Source organism: Melanotaenia boesemani, chromosome 5 (genome assembly GCF_017639745.1).
Source record: "Melanotaenia boesemani isolate fMelBoe1 chromosome 5, fMelBoe1.pri, whole genome shotgun sequence".
NCBI lineage: Eukaryota > Metazoa > Chordata > Actinopteri > Atheriniformes > Melanotaeniidae > Melanotaenia > Melanotaenia boesemani.
The window spans coordinates 5920749-5944906 of record NC_055686.1 but is presented as its reverse complement, the minus strand read 5'-3'; the positions used below and the strand labels follow the sequence as shown (position 1 = coordinate 5944906).

Sequence of the window (24158 nt, the reverse complement as noted above, 5' to 3'; positions counted from 1 at the left end):
GATTAAATCATAACATTGGTCAAACACATCGCAATTAGCTTGTTTTTTCATACCAATCAAAACTAATACTTGCCAATCATCTCGGTGGTGAGTAAGAAGGATATAAGGAGGCGCTGGTTTTCCTAAGAACCTCCCACTGTTGAACAATGGTTTGCAATAATCAGGTTAAATAAGTTATTCAGCATATGGAAGTTAACTTTCAATCTAAAAGTATAAAAAGGGAAAATGTGACGCTCTCTGGGGGAAATTAAATAAATTCAGTTGTGTTTTGTTTGTCTCTCTTATGATTAGAATTTTGAATTTTGAGTTTTCATGAGTTATAGTCATCAGCATGAAAATAAATAAACACTTGAAGTCTCTGTGATGAATCTATATTAAACCATGTTTCACCTTTTGGACTGACTCAGTGCAAAAAATAAATAGTTTTTGGTGATATTCTAATTTATCAAGAGCATTGCAATGATCTGTATTTCTTGTCTTTTGTTTTACATTTTTAATTTCCCTTGTAGAGGTTTTGATTTCTACCGCTCATACATTAATTCTTCTTTTTTCTTGTTTTCAATCAGCTGTCTTATGACGGAATTCCTGTTTTTTTTTTTACTTGTTTTCTTTGACATTAGCTTTGTCTGAAGTGTGTGTCATGTTTTACCTCTCCCACACCACTTCACACCCCATTACTTCTGTTTGCGATCCATTAATTAGCATGAAGTGCTTATTAATTCACCTATTTATTGGTTTCAGTTGTGTCCGTGGTAATTTGTGCATCTTAGTCTTATGTGGTATGCTTTTGTGTTTTAATAGATCTCTTGCTTTCTACTTGAAATATTCTGAATTTAAGTGAATTTGTTATGTTTATTTATGCATTTCACGGAACAACTATGAATATTTTAACATCCTGTTGACCTTGGAGGTTAGATGTTGCATATGTAATGTTGTCAGGTGTGTGATGAAATCAGCCCTTTGACTTTTTCTCTCTTTTCTCAGAGTAAACAGACTTTGAATAACTCTAAATCAACTTTGGGTAATCATACACCAGTTAAATTTCACAAGTGAGCATCATGTATCACTGCACTGGCGGAGGACGTGTGAATCTGGTCCATTCACACTTGTCTCATAAGAAATAAATAAAGCGGAGGTGAGATGGCCTGCCGTGTGCTGAAGCAGATGACTGGCTAAGAACTGGCTGCAGCTTCTGTCACGTTTGCTACTGAAATTCTGTTTGCAGCTCGTGGTTGAAGCTGAGAAATTTTCTCAGGTCATTACAAAGATGCAAACTTTCCCCTCCGGGCGTGGCTGGAGGGAGGCAGAGTCCCGGCCTCATAACGCTGAGCTGATTTCTGACATCTTTTATTCTTTCATGCATTGCAGCTACTGCTTAGTGGACGTTAGCTTCATCACAGAGCAGATATTCAGGGAGTGAGTGGGAGATGCTGGTGGTGGTCTGGGCTACACCACATACACATGCTGACAAACTGCTGGAAATGTACCAGTAATATAAAAATATGTGCAGGTTTATCCCCAATTTACAGCGTTTTCTATCTGTTTTTGTCCCCAAAGTTATGAAACCTAACTTCATTAGAATACCCTGTAACTAGCCACATTTACAGGGACAAATATTTTATTCCATCCGACTGAAATCTGGTCAGAGATTCCAGCTGACATGTTTACATGGATGCTGGATGAATCTGGATTCGATCAGTTGTGTGTTTACATGGACAGACTTAAAACAATCATAATGCTTTCCACATGCACAACCTGTAGTAATCCAGAAGAAGAAAATGGCTTCCTTCATTTTAACATTTTACCTGTTTGGTAAATAATTACATGAATTTAACATCAGCCTCCACATTTAACCAAGTAAAGTCGTAAACACTGGTAAACATCACTCTTGTAAACACTTTGAGTCTAGAAAACTTAGATAAAAAAGATGGAGTGAAACCCAAGACTTAATATAGAGACTATATATATTTGAACTAACTCCACCCACTGCAAAATTTAGGAAAATAGAGGTTTGTGTGAGATGATTCATTCAGATTTACTAGGGCCTTATATTTACTTGACCAGCAGCATGTTGCTGGTAACTAGACGAGTTTAAAATGGCGTCCATCTTTATTGGGAACTCTAGTGGTCATCCTCCAAAGAAACGCAGGTCTGGAAATTACCGAAGATCATTTTTCTGTATTTATAATATAGACATAGTAAATAATTATTATAATCTGAAAATTCATAATGGGAGCATCACAAATCCACGTTTAACCCACGTTGGAGGTCTAGGGTATGATTGGCTGTTTTTGACTATTTTACCTTTAGATTTAAACTTTAAAACAGTTTACCTGCCTTGTTTGGTTTATTTCTATTTAGAACAACCTCGTGTGATTTTATAGTGTTTATTTATTTTATTGGCATCTTGTATTGATACACTGGGCCAAAAATCATACAAAATGATAAAAGCCGATGAGAAAAAGGTTTGACTTTTTTTATTGTTAAAAGCACAAACATGTTTAATGAACCTATTTTTATAACCTGGAATGTAAATATAAATAGTTGATTTAAAAAACATATTTACAAATTGATCAAAAAACAGTTCTAAACATTTATTTACATAAAACACAACAATGTTTCAGGCAGTTTTGGTACAACTGTTTACTAAACAGTCAGTCATCACCACAAGATGCCACATGGCACTTTCAGCCCTTACATTCGGAAACTTGAATACCCGTGCTTTAATAAAGCCAACCAACACAGTATGTGTTTTATTGTAACTGTTTCCTTGTAAGTATTGTATTATTATATAATTCTGTTGTTATATATATATATATATATATATATGCTGCTTTTTTAATGGGACAATGGGATAATTTACATCGAAACATTGTACATTCATTAAAATGATCTGTCCCATTTAAATAAATGAGTAAATAAAAAAATTATTTGTCCCACTCTAAAAACCAGTTCCTGACCACTGAAGACAAAGAAAACATCACAGGTTGGACGTTTCCGAGGTGTGTTAGTCCTCCTGTCCACCAGGAGGCAGCACTTCAATCTGCTTTTGGTAAATTTTGGTCACTCACATAGCTTTTTTTATGATGTAGGAGAGTCCCGAACGGTCATCTCTACATCAGGTATGAGCATGAACAACTAAATCTGGTCATTCAGCTACAAAGGTGGTTTCAATCACAATGAAGTCATATGATGTTGTTTACAGCTCTAAAAACGCACTGTAGAGTGCACTACCCCTTTAAGAAGATACATGACTGCAAGCTTAAATGATTTTGATTCCATCACTGTCAGCCTGCTGGCTGTAATGTCACATTAGTGCTCCTATCTGTGGTTTGAATGTAGAGATAAAAAGAAGCTCTTCCTCCTCTGTACCCTTCTGTATTTTGCCTCAGTTTTCAATAAATAATGACAGTGTAAAATGTCATGTGGTGCAGCTCCTCTGAGCTTTTATTTAACACCTGAATTTGTGCATGTGAATGCATTATGCTCATATTTATGCATTCTGAAGCAAAGTGCACTTAAAACAAACTATTTGCACACAATATTTCATTGATAATATCCACAGTGTTTCTTTAAGGCAGCATACTTTCTAAAATGTCAAAAATAAAATAAATAAATTTGAAAAACAACATAGTGTTCAGAGCAGCAGAGCCATTCATCATCAAAAAGTGAACTCGAGATAAAAACGAGCCACCCACGGCTTTATTTTCTATGAAACGGGTCAGGATATCATTTAAAAGAGCATGACAGGTTTCTTTTGATCTTTGACTCACTTTCTTTTTACTTTCAGGAATTAAATATGTGCTTGGCTCATAAACTAACAGTGATTTAATGACTTGTTGTCATTAAATGAAAATGGAAAAGTAGGGAATACATGTAAACATACACTTGGGAATTTTAAATGGTTTGTTTAAACATTTCTATTCTGTCTGCAATAAAATATTAATTCATGTTTTCACACAGTCACATTTTGCATCCTGTTACAAGCTTTATTTCTGGTGGTAAATTGCTTTAATGTCACAAGAAGAATAATAGATGAATATCATCTCTGCTGCTCTGTCAACTTCTGTGAACCAGAAAATCAGCTCCCTGTAAACTACACAACTGTAATTCCATCACATAAAGTTACATTTCCATCACTAGAAGGGACCATTACTCGTCAGTCCTGGGCAGTTCTTACTGAAAACCAGTTTTTATTGTTATGATGAGAAGTTGTCATTTTTCACAAACACTGGTTTAAACAGCCTAAACAACGTTGTGAATATGCAGCAGCAGGAAACTGTTTGAGGGGGTGCCATTTTCACTGCTGCACCACTAAACATGCAGCAGAGCGGCTGTGTGACTGGAGACGTCGAGAAGTGAAAATGGACTCAGAAAGCGAAGCTGGAGCAGACCAGGGCTGGCAATCACCACTAACTTCCTAATCGAGCCTGATTCAATTAACTTTAGATTCCTTTACAGATTACATGCAGTGTGACCCTGTTAGACACAGATTGCAGTATATAGATACTCACATATTGTAGCTTGTGTGTGAAGATACACACAAACAAGGGATTTGACTCTGGTGCATTTTGTTCTCATTGTAGAGTACACACACACATATATATGTGTGTGTGTGTGATAGACATGATAGTTGTGTATACATAATTAAAAGCAAGTATATTCTCAGCTAAAACGTTATAGGACTGAATAATGTGTTCTGTTGCTTGTAAATAGTTACAGAAGGAAGCTTAAGGTAGTGGTAGCCTAGTGGTTATAGAGGTGGGCTTGAGTCTGGAGAATATGGTTTGGAGAACCTGCGGTCAAGCCCCCAGCCTGGCAACTAAGGTAAAAACCACTGTGGGTCCCTGAGCAAGGCCCTTAACCCCTGTGTGCTCCCCGGGCACCGGAATCTGGCAGGCCAGAATGGCTTAAATGCACAGAAAGAATTTTCCCACTGTGGGACTAATAAAGGGTGATTATTATTATTAATAACCCAACGAGACCAACACCTGATGCATAACCAAAGACCTACTTCAAGTTTTACAACATATAGACAAAAAAGAAAAAAATCCAGCTTTTTCTAAAGGTTCATATCCATAATTAAATCACTATAAATTTTCTTTTCTTTTCCGCCTATTGGTGGGACAGATTTTAGATGCACTGAAATCATAACCATTAAAAGTAACCTTAACCAAATCCCAATGTAACATAGATCAACCAGACCTCAAAATGAGCTTAAATTTTTCCAGACTTTAAACCAGTCTTCACACTGCCAGTGTGGGACACACCGATGGCCCCACAGTATGAGGAATGCAACACACACACACACAAACATGGCGCCATATTGACATGTCAGACAGTAAATGGCTGCTATGACTCATGTAATCTCACATGAAAGAACACAGAACACAGCTTTCGTGTGTGTGTGTGTGTGTGTGTGTGTGTGTGTGTGTGTGTGTGTGTGTGTGTGTGTGTGTGTGTGTGTGTGTGTGTGTGTGTGTGTGTGTGAAAACATACCAACGGCCAGATTAGCGATGAAGAAGTTGGTGACAGTTCGCAGTGTCTTAAAGCGATAGATGACGTAGATGACCAGAGAATTACCCAGAACCCCCAGCACGATGATGGTGCTGTAGGCCAAGATTAACACCACCTTCAAACAAACAAGAGCAAACATCTGTCAGAGGCAGGATCAGCTCGGCTGCAAATGCTGAAGTAATTAAAGAGATTAAAGAGAAAAGTGGAATTTAACCTGTAAACCATTTACTTCAGTCTATCCACCACCACAGAGGCTATTAGAGCTTTTATATTAAAGTGATTTTAGGGAACAAAGATGGATAAATTACAGGAAATCCTGGGAATAATTTTACCTGCACACTCAGCAGTCTAATTGGGTCCTCTGGAAAATTCACTCCCTCAAACCCTGTAGGCAGACTGGGAAGCTGGGCGCTGACATTTGGGTCGTAATCAGGGTAAGCGAGGTTGCCTGGGTCACCATCAGGCAGCGGCAGGAGGCGAAGCTCATCCTGCGTTGTGTTGACGGCGCTGATGGCCTCCATGTCTGTTCATATGTGTCCACCTGGCAGATCCATTTTACAGAGACGGGTTCACGCTCACACAGCCTGTGTACACAAACAGAAGTACACAAACATAAATATCAGATAATGCTAACAGAGGTTTAGAAATGGCACAGAAAAAAAAAAAAAAACATTTCATTTGTGACCTGCAAACAGACACAGCTCCCTCACATATTACTAAACCACGGAACTTAAATATCTATCATAGATTAGGCTGTTATGTCTTGTGCAGTTATATAAATGTACTGTTACATGAGCAGCAAGTGCATCTAAAGAAAGGCACACGAAGGTGCTTCAGTCTACTTAAATATTACAATATACTTCACTTCCAATTACAGAATTTTTTTTGTTATTTCCATCAACTATCAACATCAAATACATTACACTATTGTTTAAAAAGGTCCAATTATTTTTAAAAATAATTTATATAAGTCTAAAGTAATAGTTTATATGGCTAAACAAAAAAGATAAATGGGCCAAAAAAAAAATAATTAATTGTAATGGTTCTCAAAAATTACCAATGGGTTAGCTAAAACTAATAGGTTGGATAGCTAAATTTAAAGATACTCAATCAAAAGTAATTATTTAAATAGTATTTATGAGCTAAAGGTAATGACTAGCTTACAGGATCCTAAAAAATGCAGTGCTTTAAGAAGTTAGCCAATTAGCTGAAGGAATAGAAGTTAAAGGAATGGAAAAAAATAACATAGCTGAGCTAATAAGGCTTTACAAGCACCATTATTTATCTTGGCAAGATAATCTTACCTCTAACTGATTTTCTTTAACATCACCAGCGGAAAATTTTTCATTTAGAATTTGTCACTGAATGCCCCATCAATACAGCAACTGTACTAGCTGTTACGATAACCATCTGTGAAGTACTGGTCTTCATGTTTGCAACTAGACTAAAGTTCAGCAAGAAGGGCTTTCAAAGTTCTTGGAGCTGACATATGGTGGAAAAATTAAACACTATTATTAAGTAGATAAAATACTCCACTCTCCAGCAAGTGTTTCAGGAACTTGGGCCAATCAATAACCTTCCTGCTGTCCACTGTCCACTGTCCACTGCACATGAAGGATTTTAGTATTTGTGAATGAAATTACCAGTGAAGTATTTTTCTCTAAGTTTGGTGTGTGGTCTAAGCTCTTGGGACTATTTTCTGGCTCTCTCATGCTGTAATAACATTCTCCAAGGGTTATTAATGATCTGTTTCAATAGAGGTGTAAATGAATGGAAATCAGCCGTCTCAGTGGTGTTTCATTAACAGCTTAGGAAACTATGTCACCAAGTGAGAAAAAGGGCAGAATATGTCAATTTGTGTAGTTTGCTGGGGGTCAGTCTGTTAAAATCAATACAATTACACATTTAGTGTCTTAGGAGGGCAAGAGAATCTGCACAGACACATGCAGAAATGTCCCCATATTTAAGTAACTTGCTCAACATGAGGTTTGTTTTCTTTCTATATATATATCTATATATATATATATAGATATATATATATATATATATATATATATATAGATAGGTAGATAGATAGATATAACAACAATATAGATACATACAGGAAACTTCACATGATACTAGTTAATTGTTGTAATTTCAATTTGGTGGAGAAAATCTACAATCTGAGCCAAAAATGAATCTCTTAAACTGCTTGAGACTTGAAGGTTTTCAATTAGTGAATACTGTGGCCACATCAGGTGTCAAATATTTATAGTTCTAGCAGATTTTCTCATTTATATCATGTTATGAAGCAAAAATGCCCTGTTAATAAGCAAGTCTTTTTCTTAATAAAAGACAATACCAGATGAAGTTGACAGTTGTGAAAGGATGACCCATTTGGCGCTACACCAGTCTTATCATAAAGCCACTGCTGCCCAAGCAGCCCACAGGTTTGCCAATCTCATCTGCTCATCATGCTCCGTGTTTTGCAGATTATCTGATGATCTACTACTGGCTGTAATCTGATCACATCCATGTTCCATGCTGCTTTCCAGGTCAAGGGATTAAGAACAGTGCAGGTAGATTTGGGATGATGACCTGGTTACATTTTAGAAAAGTAGGGAAATAGATGCTTAAAAACAGGAAGGGAGCTTAAAAGGAGAAATCCCAGTTGTAGCTGATTTGTAAGTGAAACATTGTGTAGGCAGAATGACAATCATTTTGCGTCGTCCATTGTTGTTCGCGCAAGAGTCCATGGTTATTGTGGACAACTGGTGGAAGATTAAACTGGGGTGTGTCATCTTTTCCATGATGCGTCCATGGAAAAGATGTGTTCTGGTGGTCTTGTTGCTGTAAAATATCTCTGTTAAGTGGAAATGTGCTTTGCTAAGTGTTCAAGAACAACCCCATACAATCACAAAACAGAAAAAACAGCACTGAACAGGGGAGGTGTCCTCAAGTTTTATCTGGGTAACACCGACTGCAACAGCAGGTGATGATGCATTTAGGGGCATTTAAAGAGAACGATAAACCAGCAAAAGGTCATTTGGCCAGTCTGACTGGGTCTCACGTGTTTTATAGTCAGTTCGTTGTAGTAGGGATGTGTGGTGTCATACAAAATGATGTTACTTTCAAACCTCCAAGATAAACGCCTCGTCTTCCATGGGGTCAAGTACCAAGAGAAACCCTGATGGCTTAGTGCTTGTGTTGCCGGTTATGACGTATCGCCAACACAGCCTTTCTTCAAAAGCTCTCGCCATCTGCATGGTTGTTGTCCTCATCACCGTCGCTTCTTGCTCCTCCTTCTCTTGTTCCTCTTCTTCTCTGGTTTGTTCCTTTTGCTGGTCACATGTTAGCCATACAGCTCAGCACTGACCCTGCAGTTTCCGGTGGTATTGCACCGTTTCTTGAGGCAAGTGATGGATCTGCAAGCCCCACTAAAACGGACCAAACAAAAGTGTTTGTCAGTCTGTATCCGCCTTAAATGGGCCTTAAAACATGATCCAAAGTCTGCACATGGTGTTTAATCCTGAAAATCGACCGAATCCACTTTGCTTTTCTACGACTGACTTTCTGCCTGAAAGATACGCTCTAATCTAGATTGGCGTGGTTTCCAAGTGTCAAAAATGTCAGAGATGCAGCGTGGTGCGCCTGGTGGAAGGACTCTGATTGGCTAGAGTTGCTGCGATCAGCCGCAGAACAGCCGTTCTGTGGTGCTTTCATGACGAGGGGTCAAGGTGTTCAAATGTCTCTTTTTTAGCAGTGGTGTGATGATTTTCAGGGTTTGTGGGAAACAGCCTGACAAAAGAGAGGTGACGTAGGAGGTGAAATGATGATGCAGCTTAAAACACTTCCATAGAACATTGTAGTGAGCAGGATGAAGACTAATGAAAAATGAAAGTTTGAGCTGTTTAATTTTCAAACAAAATGGACTTAGATTTCAGTATCGTGATGTTAGACCGGCTGCTTTAATAGCTGCCAGTGTTACACTCAAGATGAATTAAGAACAGCTGCTAAACATGCATCTTGTTAAAATTGTGTTTGGTATGTTAAAGATAAGGCACATGTAATGGTATGAACATTGCATCCTTCACTACAGCTCTGTTTGTTTACTAATAAACACATATCTGCATTATGCATCTCCAACCAAAACTGGATACTGAACCATTTCTAAAAAGCTGCATCGTCAATGTGCCTCAAGGTAGTTACTCTCTGATGAAGCAGAGCAGCAGATGTCAGCCATACTGGGCAGCTCCCAGTGGTCTGACACCCTCAGGCTGCTAATAATCATAACGAAACAAACAAGGCGTTTTTTTTGCAAACTGCTGAGTCAGAGCATGTGGGTAGACTGAAAGTCAGCAGATATTTCAAATGCCAAAACTGTTCTCGTCTCTCAAATCTGTGGATCCACATAATCTACAAACCAAAGAGAAACTGTCAGTAAATCGTTAAATTATATTTTGCTTCTTATTTTTCACAAAGATGATTTTAGAAAAAGTAAACACTAAAATTGTATTTAACTCTTCCGGGAAATTTTAGCAATTTTCTGCACATTAACTAAACACTGATTAATTTCTATCAAAGGCCATAACATCTACTTCTCAGTCACGCAGCACATCTTAATGAATCTTTCTGTATGTATCCCTAAAGTTTTGGGGCCAGTTAGAAGCTAAATGTGTTGAAAACAGGTTAGTGATGCTTTCAGTGCTTACAAATTTGCTCGGTATAAACACACGCTTACTGGTCACAGTGTCTGCAGGTTTGTCGGCTGCATCCATGATGAGAATCTCCCTTTCCACCACATTTCAAAGCTGCTCTACTGGACTGAGATCTGGTGACTGTGGAGGCTGTTGGAGTCCAAATGAACTCATTGTAATGTTCTAGAAAACAGGTGGAGATGGTCGGAGCTTTGTGACATGGTGCATTATCCTGCTGGAAGTAGCATCAGAAGATGCTCCACTGTGGTCATAAAGCAGAGCTCCAGAGTGCGAACAAAAACTTTTTTTTTTTGGTTACACCGGTGCTCCTAACATTTCTCAGGTCTAAGTAAAGGACTTTGATTGGGTCTCAGAATGTCTGTCAGCATATTCTGTATTCATTCCTTTTTTAGCCTAGCTCTGGAAAGCATAACACTGTGATAGAAAACTAAGTGTGGGTCTTCACTTGTGACTGGCTTTGATCCACAGTTCTTTGTTGGTTTGAAACGGACGCTTATATTAGACAAAGTACAACACAGACGAGGATTGCCGAAGCTGGAATCGATTGGAAAATGTGGAGCATTGTGGAATTCACTCATATGTGTTTGTTATCTACCATGCCCTCTAGTTTAAGATTTTCCACTGTGCCTGAGCAGCATGAATCAAAAAAGCTGGATGAGAGTTGAACCAGTGCAGCTCCCTGTCTGTGTGTCATCACCTGCACTGACCCAGCTGAAATCTCCCCCAGAAGTTCAGCAGTGGCCAACTTAAAAAATCCAGATAACATAGATAACATGTTAATGTCCAGTGTTGGTGAGTCTGTGTGAATTGTAGCATCAGTTTCCTGTTCTTAGCTGACAGGAGGCACTCGGTGTGGTCTTCTGCTGCTGTAGTCCATCTGCTTCAAGGTTGGACGTGTTGTGTGTTCAGAGATGCTGTTCTGCAGATCTTGGTTGGAACCAGTTCTTACTGGACTTCCTGTTGCCTTTCTATCATCTCCAACCAGTCTGCTCATTCTCCTCTGGCCTCTTTGGTCCAGACAACTGCTGCTCACTGGATATTTTCTCTTCTTCAGACCATTCTCTGTAAACCCTAGAAATGGTTGTGTCGTCTCGTTCATGTCTACATGTTTTGTTTCCTCAATCTCAAACAAAAACTACAACCTGTTATCTTGACATGAAAAAAGTCTGTTTCTCAACCACATTTCACAGCTGGTTCATAGTTTCGGTCCAAGCATACGGACACCACCTTGGGAGACAGATTCCAGTTTGTACATTCCAGTGCTGACACACTTAAACTGCGGTTCACAGGTGGGAGGATGTCACACCAGCTGAATGAAAGCTTCTTAACACTCGCCTGCACATACAGCTGTGACCTCTCCGTTTCACCGCTCTGCAATGTAGGCCAGTCAAACAGCCTCCGGGGGACGCTCCAGCACACACACCCAACACACCATCATGAGAACCAACGCAGGCACAAACAAACACAACAGCAAACCCACATGGGAAAGAACATTCCCGGACACACACATTTCCACACACTCCAGTGAGCTGATTGACTGAGCAACTTGTCTGAGGGCGTTCGGCCCTCCTGCTTTCGCTTGGCTGATCTTCTACCAAAGATTTCTTTAGTTATATTTTCATTTATTTAATTTTTTTAAGAGAGCACTTCCTGCTTTTCAGCTCTGCCGCTGATCTTGTTCCAACGATATGACCACACGCCATCAGTTGCAGTTATTCTAAAAGTTACTGACACATTTTCATCGTTTAAATTCACTAATTGACAAAGTCGGGCGAGAAAACGTAAATGAAGCACTCAGATGTAAAATCTTTCTGTGTGAGTTTAAAATAAATAAAGTTTAACACCAGAGATCAGACTTCACGCAGCTGGCACAGCTTCAGCTCCCCTCAGTAAATGTTCCCATCATGCATCACCTCTGAAATTAGGCAACACTGCGTTTAAAAGCCGACACCTGCTCCACATAATGACTGCTGACCTAAAAATAAACATCATCTGCTGTTTATAACCTGCACGACTCCCTGCTCCTGCTAAACACAGACAGATGCAGCCATCGCGGACAACGTAGACGCTTCATCTCACTTCGACTGAGCAGTGTGTGTTTGTCTTTTCTTTCTGCTGCAGACATTAATCTTGCATCTGCACCGGGAGCGTCTTCACAAACACTGTTTTCACATTACAGCTTGACCTCGGTGTCGACGAGCCTCCTGCGAGCCACCGATTCCCAGAACTCAAGTTAAAAGTTAGGGTAAGAGTAAAAGCAGCATCTTTAAATTGTCGTCTTCAGCATTTCACATGACAATGTCTGGTTTTTGTTTGAAGGCTGATGTCTGTTATTTCTCACCATTTCTATGGGAGAAAAAGCCTTTTTAGGACTCGGAGTGTCTTCTGCAGGCAACAGCAGGTGAAGATTTACACAAAATGATTAAAACATGAAGCTATTTAAAAACAGGAGCAAAAGATCAGAAGCTTTAAAAACCCAAATTCAGAATATCTAATCAGCACTCTGGTCGCAGGCCGGACACCAGCTGAATGTTAGATCCAAACATTTACAATCTGTAGCTGATAATTTCTTGGTTTGGTTGACTTTGTTTAGTGAAGTCAGCTCCATGCAGCCTGTGGCATGATTAAACTCTTTTTTATCTTCCATAATCCAGTTTAAAGAGGAAAGAACAGCTTTATTTTTCTAATGAATCAATCATAATCCCCCTCTGGGACAAGCAAAGTATCATGCTAATGCTCGAGTCTCCGTCCTGTAGAGACGATGTCATGCTGAGGACAGACTGTTGTCATACTAATGTGGGAGATTTTGACTTGATCAGATAACTTCAGCTATGTTGGCTGTTGTGGATTTAGCTTGGAGATGTTTTGTGTTTCTGAAAAAGAAAAGGTCACCGCAGCGCTTCAGTCTATACACCTAAAAACCACCAACCAGGCCAGAAATGTGGATGTATTGATGGAATCAGACCTAAATTTTGAAAAACACATTAAGGGAATCACAAAGTCAGAATATATCAAGGGTAAAAGATCTGATGCAGCCGAGTGTGAAGTGGCTGGGATGAGAATCAGCACCTCCAAATACGAGACCATATTCCTTAGCTGGAAAAGGGTGGAGTGCTCTCTCCGGGTCTGCAATAGGGTCCTGGCCCAAGTGGAGGAGTTCACATATCTCAGGGTCTTGTTCTCAAGGAGGGAAGGATGGAGCGGGAGATCGACAGGCGGGTCGGTGCTGCGTCTGCACTGATGCGGACTCTGCATCGGTCTGTCGTGGTGAAGAAGGAGCTGAGCCAAGAAGCAAAGCTCTTGATTTACCGGCTGATCTACCTTCCTACCCTCACCTATGGTCATCTGATGTGGGTAGTGACCAAAAGAACAAGATTGCTAATACAAGCGGCCAAAATGAGTTTTCTCTGCAGGGTGGCCGGGCTCTCCCTTAGAAATAGGGTGAAAAGCTCGGTGATCTGGGAGGGGCTCAGAGTAGAGCTGCTGCTCCTCCACATCGAGAGGAACCAGATGAGGTCGTTCGGGCATCTGGTTAGGATGCCTCCTGGACGCCTCTCTGGTGAGGTGTTCTGGGCACATCCCACCGGAAAGAGGCCCCGGGGAAGACCCAGGACACGCTGGACAGACTACATCTCTCAGCTGGCCTGGGAACGCCTCGGGATCCCTCTGGATGAGCTGGTGAATGTGGCTGGGGAGAGGGAAGTCTGGGTTTCCCTTCTTAGGCAGCTGCCCCAGCGACCCGACTCCGGATAAGCGGCAGAAAATGGATGGATGGATAAAAGATCTGATGTGTCAGCAGGACCTGGAAAAACTAGTCCATGCTTCAATTTTAGTCAGCTTGATTATTGTAACAGTGTTTCTACAGGTTCTACCTAAAAAATCAATTAGACACCTGCAGCTGATTCAGAACTCTGCTGCTCAAGTCCTCACTAAAACCAAGAAAGTGGACCACATCAGTCCAGCTCTGACGTCTTTACACTGGCTGCCTGTTCGTCAGAGAATAGATTTTAAAGTTCAGCTGCTGGTCTATAAAGCTCTGAATGGTTCAGGACCAACATACATCAGTGACCTCTTGACCCAGTATGAACCTGCCAGAACCATCAGTTCCCTGTTTTTATCCAATGGTCTTTTCCCTTTTTCTTTTGTTTTTATTGTTAAATTAGGCTTCTTGTATTCTGTAAAGCACTCTGAATCACCCTGTCGTTCAATTGTTGGACAAATGAAGCCAGAATTACACATCAAGACCTGACAATGAGAGTGAGACTGTTACTGGATACTGTGACGTCTAACAGAGACGTTCAATCTTTGTTTTGTGTTAATACCAGACATCCATGGTCAAAATAACAAATGCCTGTAAGAAAATTCTCACTTTTCCCTTATTTACACAAAAACCAACTCCTGCCTTTGAGGGCCAAAGTCCTGCAGGTTTTAGATATTTCTCTGCTCCAACACAACTGATTTAAATGAAATGGATCCAACTGCTTGTTGTCAAGTTCTGCATTGTGACATATTCATTTGAGTCAGGTTCTTGAAAAAGGGGGAAATCTAAAACCTGCAGGACAATTTAAATCTTCCAAACAAATTAAGTTTATGAGAGAAAAGTTTCTTTCATTTAAAAGCGTGAACAGAGCCTGGTGACTCCCTTCAGGTTTGACAATTGAGCCTCAAGATCCTCAAGCTAATCCTTCAGACACAAAAACTGATGCTAATGTTTCTGCTAAGTAGGTGGTTTTAAATATAACTAATATGTCCTTTGTTTGATGGCTGCACAACCTCCTCTCATCATAAAGTACCTTTGTTCACCCTGCTGACAGAAAGAGAACAAATCCTCTTAAAGGTGTAATCTTCCGTTCACACTGCACACTTGTTTACATTGTCTATATAATTTCTGACTAAACTTAAAATTTAGCACCAATCCAGTCTTTAAAGAAACAAAACAAACAAAAAAAAAGCAAAGAAATATTAGATAATTCTCTGTAAGCTGGAAGCAAAACACCGCCTGCAGCTGTAAGTCCTGCTACACAGCCCTACAGGACTTTCAGCGGACGTCTGAAATCTGTCCTAATCTCTGTGGACAACTGTATATGAGCAGGGTCAAAGCCAAGAGCTGCACTTATTGGGAAACATAAAGACGCCTCGGCATGGAAACACGAGATGTTTTCTCTCCAGAGCTAACAAAGTGTGGTAAACCCTTTCAACTTAATTGTATGAGGCTCTCTGAGGTTTCTGTTGAAAACAAAGTGACTCAAACAGACATCAAGGATGAAATATCGTCAACAAAGCAGCAGGACAGAGCTGGGCATAAAGGTGATAAAAGCAGCTGAGAAAAGACAGAAAATCATTTAACCATATTGATTTTCCTCTGTTATCCATCATGGACATGCATTTGAGCCCGTTGGGTGTTAAACTTTGTTAAAAATTATCATTAAATCATCTAGTTTTTGCCTTGTTAGACCAAAATCACTGCGGAAGAAGGTAAGTTATCCAATCATGAGCTTCGTTTCCCTGTATGCTGCATTTCTAGTCTTATGTTGACCACTTAAAGAGCTTTTACACCACATGTAAACCAGAAATTCATCTAATGAACCTCTGGCTGTTAGACGACTGCTCTTCTATCTGAGCTACAGCCACCCAAAATTCCACAACTTATTGATGCATGGATGGTAGGACATGTCTCTGCCCGAGAGGTCTCCACCATTCACACAAACAGCAAGGGGATCAGTCCTCTGTACTCTAAAACAAGTTAAGGTCAACCCCATTTTCATTACTTGGCTCTGCTGTTTCATTTCTTGCTAATGTGATTGGCTGTCACTCCTCTGGTTGACACAGCTAGCGCCTCTGGCTAGCACTAGCTAGCAGCAAAGAGCATTGCTAGCATGGTTGTGTCTTCAGTCAGAACGTCACGAGTAAAGAAAAGAAAGGAGGACATCAGAAGTTTTATTTTTGTGTGTGTGAGTCAACATAAAAGTTTAAATCACAAAGAAATAATTTTCTTGTCTACTTAGTGCAGGGGTCAGCAACCTTCACCATTCAAAGAGCCATTTGGACCCGTTTCCCACAGTAAATAAAACACTGGGAGCCACAAATCACTTTTGACATTTAAAATTTAATAACACTGCATAAAATGTTTTTAAAAGGATTATTTCATTGAACAATGAAAAAATATGAATATATGCAAAATAATAGGCAATTTAAATATTTATCATATTTGGTTAATGTGACTTCTGCTCTTGAACCTCAGCGTACGGCGTCTGCACATCAGGGCTGCACGCCGTCACCTTCATCTTCACTCAGGACTGTAGGCTTACGTCTGTGAGGCGTGTACGATATTTACTTTTAATAAAGTTCATGTTGAAGAACACCTGCTACATATCTGAATCCAACGATCGACAGGACTCCAAGAGCATACTTTCTCATGTTCACATGAATGTTGGGGAGAGCATTCCAAGTTTCAAACACAAGTTTGTCCAGTTTGGGGAGGTTTTCAATAACACGCCATTTGTAATTCTGAGTGATTCAAGGTCTGCTGCCAAGCGTTTAAACTTGGACACCCATATGTCTTTGTCTGCTATGTCAGCCAGTTCCATCTCAAGATCAATGCAGTTGTATTTAGCAAGGATAGAGTGAGGCTTAGGGGAGTGACAGGGAAGGATAATATAGTTTTTTCCCTCTCTGAACTCACAGAATCTTTTCTCAAACAACGTTTGTGGTGATTGCAGAATATAAATACTCTGAATTTATCATGTGAGCTTCTTTGAACTCTCTTAAACTGGGGAAGTCAGACAGTGTACCTTTCTGTAAATCTCTGGCAAGCATGGTCAGCTTGCACTCGAATGCCAAAACCACCTCCAACATGAGCAGGGGTGTGTGTCCTTGCCCCTGAAGGGCTGTGTTCAGCGTGTTCAGGTGCCCTGTCATGTCTACCATGAAGTAGCTTTTCCAGCCACTCTGGCTTTTCCAACTCAGGAAGTGTGAGCCCTTTGCTGCTCAGGAAAGTTTTCACTTCTTTCAGACATGCGGCAAAGAGTGAAAATACATTTTTTTTTTTTTTTTTTTTTTTTTACATTTTAATTGAATACACATTAATTATTTTCAAAAGCCAGGGAGTCGCATCAGAGGGATGAAAGAGCCGCATGTAGCTCCGGAGCCGCGGGTTGCCGACCTCTGATAGTCATTAGTAATGGTGATAACAGTCACTGAGTGACTAAAGTCTTGTTTCTTCAGCATGAATCAATGTGAGTAAATGTTTATTTATTTTGTCTTCAACTCAGAACTTTACATAAAGCATTTATTAAATAATCCTGTATTCGGTATACACAATAAACCTTGATATCATTGAGTGATAAAATATTGTGGATTATAATCTTTTGCATGTTTAGAGTTTCTGTCTGCCCTAAATTACATTGTGTTGCATGTATTCAGGCACTTCTGTGAGACACTTTCACATCCCTGCCAATGTCAAAGTCAAACCTACACCCTTGTTATTTGCGTGCATGCTTGCCTGTCAAATCCTGAACAGTTCATTTAAATGACTGAGTTTCAGGTCCTGAAATAGCCACAAAAAGCATTTGTGTACGTTTTTCTATATGAGCTGTGCATCACAGCCTCTGCTATCTGCGTAGTCAGTTTGGAAAAATCAAAGAGCTAAACTACGTTATTAACTTGCTGCCACTGTCTCCTGATGCCTCCCCTCTAACTGCCCTCTGGGGAAGCCATGTGCCCCAGTGATGTAACTGGAAATCCAGAGACAAACATAACAAGTCCTTGAACTGATGACTAATTAACTGTCCAAGTAGCATGCTAATTCAGCTGTCAATTGATTTCTTTATTAAACACGCCATTAGACTTCCAGGTTACATGTTGTCAGTGTTAAATAATGAAGCTTTATCTCTGCTGACCAAGTTTAAACCCCAATACTTTCTAGTAATTTTAGCTATTTTCTCTAAATTATTATGAAATGAACACATTAGCACAAAAGCACAAGAGAGATTTTTATTGATTCACAGCACCATATGGTGGTGAATTGTTATGAATCAATGTTTAATCAGCAGAAATCGATTAGAAACCAATTCTGCTATGAAAAAGGCTTCTAGAGGAGTAATAATGACACTATGACGGATGTCTGAACACCAGAACACAAGCTGCTCAGATCATTTGCATCCTCCATGTTTTTATTTATTATCCACTGTGTTTGTGTCAGTCGCAGATGGAGCCACGAAGCCAAAAAGAGACTTGCAACATGAAACAGGATTTGTATGAGGCTCTAGTTTGTGGCAGATCCTAACTCCTCATCTCCACGTTAACAGTGGATAATATACACGTATTCAGTTGCATTGTCAGCTACAGGGAGCTTGACCAGAGGCACTAGGCAGGGTACTGACCCATGGTGGGTGGCTCTCTGGCCCTTGAGTGGCTTCTGGGGCCCTGGATCCTGCACTCGACTCATGCTTGGGGGGCTGGTGCACCTGGTCTCCTGGGGCCTGCACTCCGTGGCAGCGGGGGGCTCTGGCTGGCTCCGACCTTCCTCTGCCTCCTTCTTGGTGGGTGCATGGCTGTCCCTACAGTGGGCTGCCTGGTTCTGTGCTCCCTGGTGGCTGCTGGTTGCCCAGTGCTTGTGGGCTTCTCAGCCTGCTTCTGATCCTTGGAGGGGGGCATGGTTGCATTTGCAAGATCACTCAACACAACTCAAAAAAGTAAACTCATTATCTTGTGTACAAACACACACACCCACAGTTGTCGTTCACGGTTTTTACAATTTTTCTTCCTGCAGGTGCTCCTGATGATTGTCTGCTGCATTTTCTTAAAGGCCTTAAAATGTTTACTGTTTCTTTCCAGGTGGAGCAGCTGGTTGCCTGGTTTTCCTGTTTGGTTTTTGTGGTTATTTTCTAACTTTCATCTCTCTCTTGTTTCTCTTCTCTTTACTTTTTCCTTCTCTCCTCTGTTCATCTCCTCGCTTCTGTTCCTTCCTCCAGCAATTTAATGTAAATTTGTTATTAATAATAATAATAATAATAATAATAACAATGAAAATTAAAGGGCAGCCTCCTCTTGGCAGAGTAAATTTGCTCAGCACAACACGGCAGCCAGACCATCGTTCTGCTGTCATGATGCTGGACAGGACTGATTCAGTTACCTTTATGATTACAAGTTTAAAAAGCAAGTAATTTCTCGGCCTTAATGCCAAGGAAATGTCTTGTCCTGGGAAACTTTTTAGTTTCAATCCTCCACTGTTCCCACTTTAGTCTAATTAAGCGCTTTTTTCATCTCTTTAAACCAATCAGTTGTGTTTTGATTTTGGCGATTTTACTGAATTATATCTAAAAAAAAAAAAAACAATCAAATGCTGCCATTAAAATTAAAATGAGATAATATTTTCCATAAAATGGTAAAATGTCTCAACGTATGGCTGTGTAAACAGCTGTGTCTCTTTAATTCCAAAAAGTGGCGATGCCGTGTCAAACGTCCCTGATGTGGTGGAACAGGAGCTGGAGCAAGGAGAAAAGAGTCAGACCGAGGCGACAACAGATCTGTCGCCCTGCAGCCCGCGATGCTCTCACACAGGAAGTCACACCATTTACTCTTACAGCCGAGCAGGAAGCCACACAGCCGAGTCCAACAGAGAATCTGGGCCAGCCTTGCATCCAAAGGTCAGTCTCTGTTAAATTTGATGAGGGAAAATGACAGCGGGAAGCAACTCGGTCAAACCTCAACTCTCTCACTCTGAGACTTTATGGCAGGCCTATCAGCATCTGAGCAGCTCATCTAGAGCCATGTGGGTGACAGAAAGACGATGGATGATTGTCTCTGATTTGCACCGAGTCAGGCTGGTTTCCAGTGGGAGATAATCTATGCTACAGTAGTGAAACATGGAGACTGAGCCCTCCGAGAGCTGCTCATTAAGAGGATTTAATGAAATCACATCACTGTGGAGTCACTCTCAGCGTGCTGGACCACAGGCCAAAGGTCCACTTCAATGCACATTACTCCAGCACAGCAGTTTGTACATGGACGAGAGGAGACAAGGAAAATTTTAAAAAACTTGTGTCTGTCTAGAAAAATTCCCCCACCAACAACTTTATCAGGTCCACTTCTAGTACCAAGTTGGACCCCCTTTTCCTTCAGAACTGCCTTCGTTCTTGGTGTGATAGATTAAACAAGGTGTTGGAAACAATCCTCAGAGGTTTTGCTCCATATTGACATGACAGCATCACACAGTTGCTGCAGATCCATGATGAGAATCTCCCATTTTACCACACCTCAAAGCTGCTTGTGTTAGAAAGCAGGTGGAGATGATCTGAGCTTTGTGACATGGTGCATTATCCTGCTGGAAGTAGCATCAGAAGATGCTACACTGTGGTCATAAAGGGATGGACATGGTCAGCAACAATACTCAGGTAGGCTGTGCTGGTTAAACCATCGGTTCGATTGGGTGGGGAATTCTGAAAAATTTCACATTTTTGTTTTGTTTGGTTAACTTTCAGCACCCTGTGTTAGCAGGTTTTATGTTAAATAATAATTCAACACAGTGATGACAACAAGTAATTGTGGTTCCATAAATCCATGGTTCTGCAGTTATTCCATGTGTTACCATTATTTTCAGCCTCATTATTTCAGATGCAACCCGAGTGGAGCTTAACGGACTTGGGAACAAGAACAAGGACAAAAACATACTTTAAACCATGATAAGGCTCCATTTCTTCATCAAAAGGATGCATCTATACCTGAAAACTCTTCCTCTGCTAAGCCTCCTCTCATGATCCGTGCACCGACGTCACCAGGATCTTCTAAAAATGAGCGGGACATTTTCCAAGAGAACTGATTGGTCAGGAGGTGGTGCTTTTATACTCTGTGATCTCTTATCCAGACCATAACCTGATCTGGAGCCGTTTAGCCGTTCAGCGTTAGTTACCATGGTTATATACCCGGTAAGAAGTGATCCAGCTTCTTAGTACAGGAAACCCAGGCTTAAAGTTACCTGGATAAGAGAAAATCCAGCTTCTTAGTACCAAACTTTAGTGTTTCTGTTTTCGTTTTGGTGTTAAAACCTAATGCAGTTTTCACCTGGACCATGTTTATGTGGCTAGTTGCTGCCATGTTTATTGGCTGACTAGATTTTTGTGTGAACAGGTAACTGAACAGGTGGGCCCGATGATAACGTGCTGGTACAGGTGTAAATTAGGTCGCAGCTAAAATTAAATAATAATAATAATAAAAGAAAATACCCACACTGCTTGTGTATTTTATGTGACGCACAAACAAGAGCTCCAGATAAACCCTCAGAGGCAGTTCTCCAACAGTATCTTCACTTTAACAGCACTCACCTTTATCCAGGTAATCACTCCCTGACTGGACTGATGGATTCAGAGCCAGCAAGCTCAGTCTCGCATTCCCCCCCAAAAAGAAGTAAATAAATAAATCTCACATGAGAGCAGCAGCCAGAGGATTACCGTCAGATTGACGATTACAGATGGACACTCAAGCTGCTGTCTGGCACAACAGACCAGTTCTATCAGCACTGTCTCAAACGAGCATTGAATACATTTCCTAAAACTCAGTACAGAGGAAGCGCCTTTCAGTGAAAAAAATATAAAAAGTCTGTGTAGGGGCTCTGGGTGTTCATGCAATCAGCTGCTTATCAGGAGATAGATGTTTAGAGAGGCATCTGCTTTTTCAGGTCAGATTTCCACATATTGGTGGTAAATATGCTCTTTACAAAAATCAATCCAGGGCTCAACCAGTTCATTATGATGATGGATGCCGACAAGAGGCCAAACACCTACATGTGGTCCACAATAATCACCATGAAGGACAGCTTTTACTTTCATTTATCTAATTTTCAACAGAAAACAGTAAATTTCCCTCTTAAAGAAATGAACAGATCCATGATCCATTAACAGAAAAAACCCAATCCAGTCTCACCAGTAATATTGTTCATTTGGCCATATCGACATAGCAGTGACAGTCTGGTTAGAAATGATGAGATGGCAACATGTGCTCTATCTGATGGAAAACTGAGATTGAGGGAGTAACGATGGGCCTTTCACCAGCTGTTCTTACCATTAAACTCATTCTTAAATTAGCACAGTGCAACTTTCCAACTTTAAAGTGTTTCTGACTCATGTTAGTGGCAGAGTAACATTCATGATGTACATTTCTGGAGCCGTTGTTGCCCTGCAGCATCCCGAGTCTGACAAACTTAGGGTCTCCAGCCTGGAACATCACGTTACTGCTGTGTTTCGCTTTACACACCAGTAACTGGATATCAACACACTGGCCGTTTTGAACATGCACCATGGCCAAACCAAGAGGTCTGAAGTCAAGAGGTCTGGAGTTAGTTATCCCTGATACAGACGTTCTGCAGCATTGCTACTTAACTGAAGTCCCTGAAGGCCACCGTTCTTCAGGTTTTAGATGTTTCCCTGCTCCAACACACCTTAAACATCTAAAATTCCAGGATGGCGATCTGTGAGGATGGAGTTGAAAATCCCAGGACTAAAATCTGGAACTCTTACAGACTGTAGTTTCCTAATTCACGCAGACAAATTTTCAAAGTTTCCCCAAATTTCGACTGTACAGCCCCTAGTGTTGATGGCTTTCTAACATTCATTAGCAGCTCACTTATCACATTATAAAAAATAGTTAAATTCACTATTAAATTTCATTTACTGCTTTAATGTTTTTTTTTAATGATTTATTTTTCATAGTGTATCTTGTAGTTTCCAGTGAGGTGAAAAAAGGGTATTTACTGGAATAGCCTGAAACTTTGAACTGCAGCAGGGCTGACATGGAATAGTGGGTGGAGCCTGATCAGACCACTAAAGCCGACCAATCAGAGCAGACTATCCTTTTGGGAAAGAAGGAGGGGTTGGGGCTTGCCTTTGTGGCTTTTCTGTCAATTGGTATTTCATAGAAACATTTAATCCAAACCTTATGCATTGATCATATTTTTCTGAAATAAAAAAAAGCTGCCAGTCACTTAAAGTTCAAATCAAACTAGAAGCATTAAAATGTCGGAGCTAATTGCTTCACCTCCAGCTGTTTTCTGACATTTAAAATTACTGATCCTGAGAAGGTACGTAAATCTTTAAATCTTTACCCGAGGTGCACCTCAGGTAGCGAAGAGTTGAAAAAGTATGATTTTATTGTGGCTGCAGGCTGTTTTTCTAATTGAACCAGTATTTAATTTTAAAGGGGTGTTACTGCTGATGAGTTATTGCTTTTTAATGAAAATATTGATTTCTAAGCCTTTACTTAGATGAAAGGACTTGTTATGAAGCTTTTCTCTTTTTCATGGTTCAATTCTTTTCCTCTCTATTGTGCCATCTGTCCTCTTGGTGTTGGTCTCCGTTTGACAGAAGTAATCCTCCGAAAGGAAACCCTTAGCCATTGGCTAGAAGGACTTCAAAGCTCCATTCCCATGGAAAAATTCATATTAGCTTTAAAGGACGAATCCAAAAACTTCAAAGTCCAAAGTTACACAGAGGATTTTCAACTGTAGAAATTTTGTGTCTTAAAGTAAAAAGGTTGTGTCTAATGGGACACGAATCAATTTGAGACGTTACGTCCACATTTTATTTAGCTTTGGTTTGATCTTCAACACTAAATGTTCCAGCCCTCCTCAATAAGTCGTTTCTACCCGAGTCCGTCGACTGCTCTGTGCTGAGCAGGCAGGATGAAACGAATTTTAAAGCATGTTGAAAAGAGCCGCTTCCTGCTGATAGAACTGTGTCACAGTGACCAAAACAATATGCTAAAAGATGTTAGCTCCACTTTAACAAATTAAGTTCTAATGACTTTTCTTGCTTGTTTTGACACTGATTCACATGGAACTGCTCTTGTTGGAAAATTATGTTGAATGAGTCTAAAAAGGATTACAAGAGAAGATCTTAGGAGTGTAAATTTATTTATAGGCTAATTTACACAAGTACATTTTAGTTACAA

At 40.3% G+C, this 24158-nt stretch overlaps 1 protein-coding gene across 1 annotated transcript in view; it reads right to left on the bottom strand.

The window, feature by feature from the left end:
• Positions 1-24158, bottom strand: part of npy2rl (neuropeptide Y receptor Y2, like) — an 82470-nt gene that overhangs the window by 42389 nt on the left and 15923 nt on the right. Inside the window, exons 2-3 of the mRNA XM_041984556.1 lie at positions 5850-6101; positions 5500-5632 (exon numbers count right to left, since the gene is read on the bottom strand). Of these exons, the coding sequence (XP_041840490.1) occupies positions 5500-5632; positions 5850-6038 (322 nt within the window). The 5' untranslated portion in view covers positions 6039-6101. The remainder of the gene's footprint in view (positions 1-5499; positions 5633-5849; positions 6102-24158) is intronic.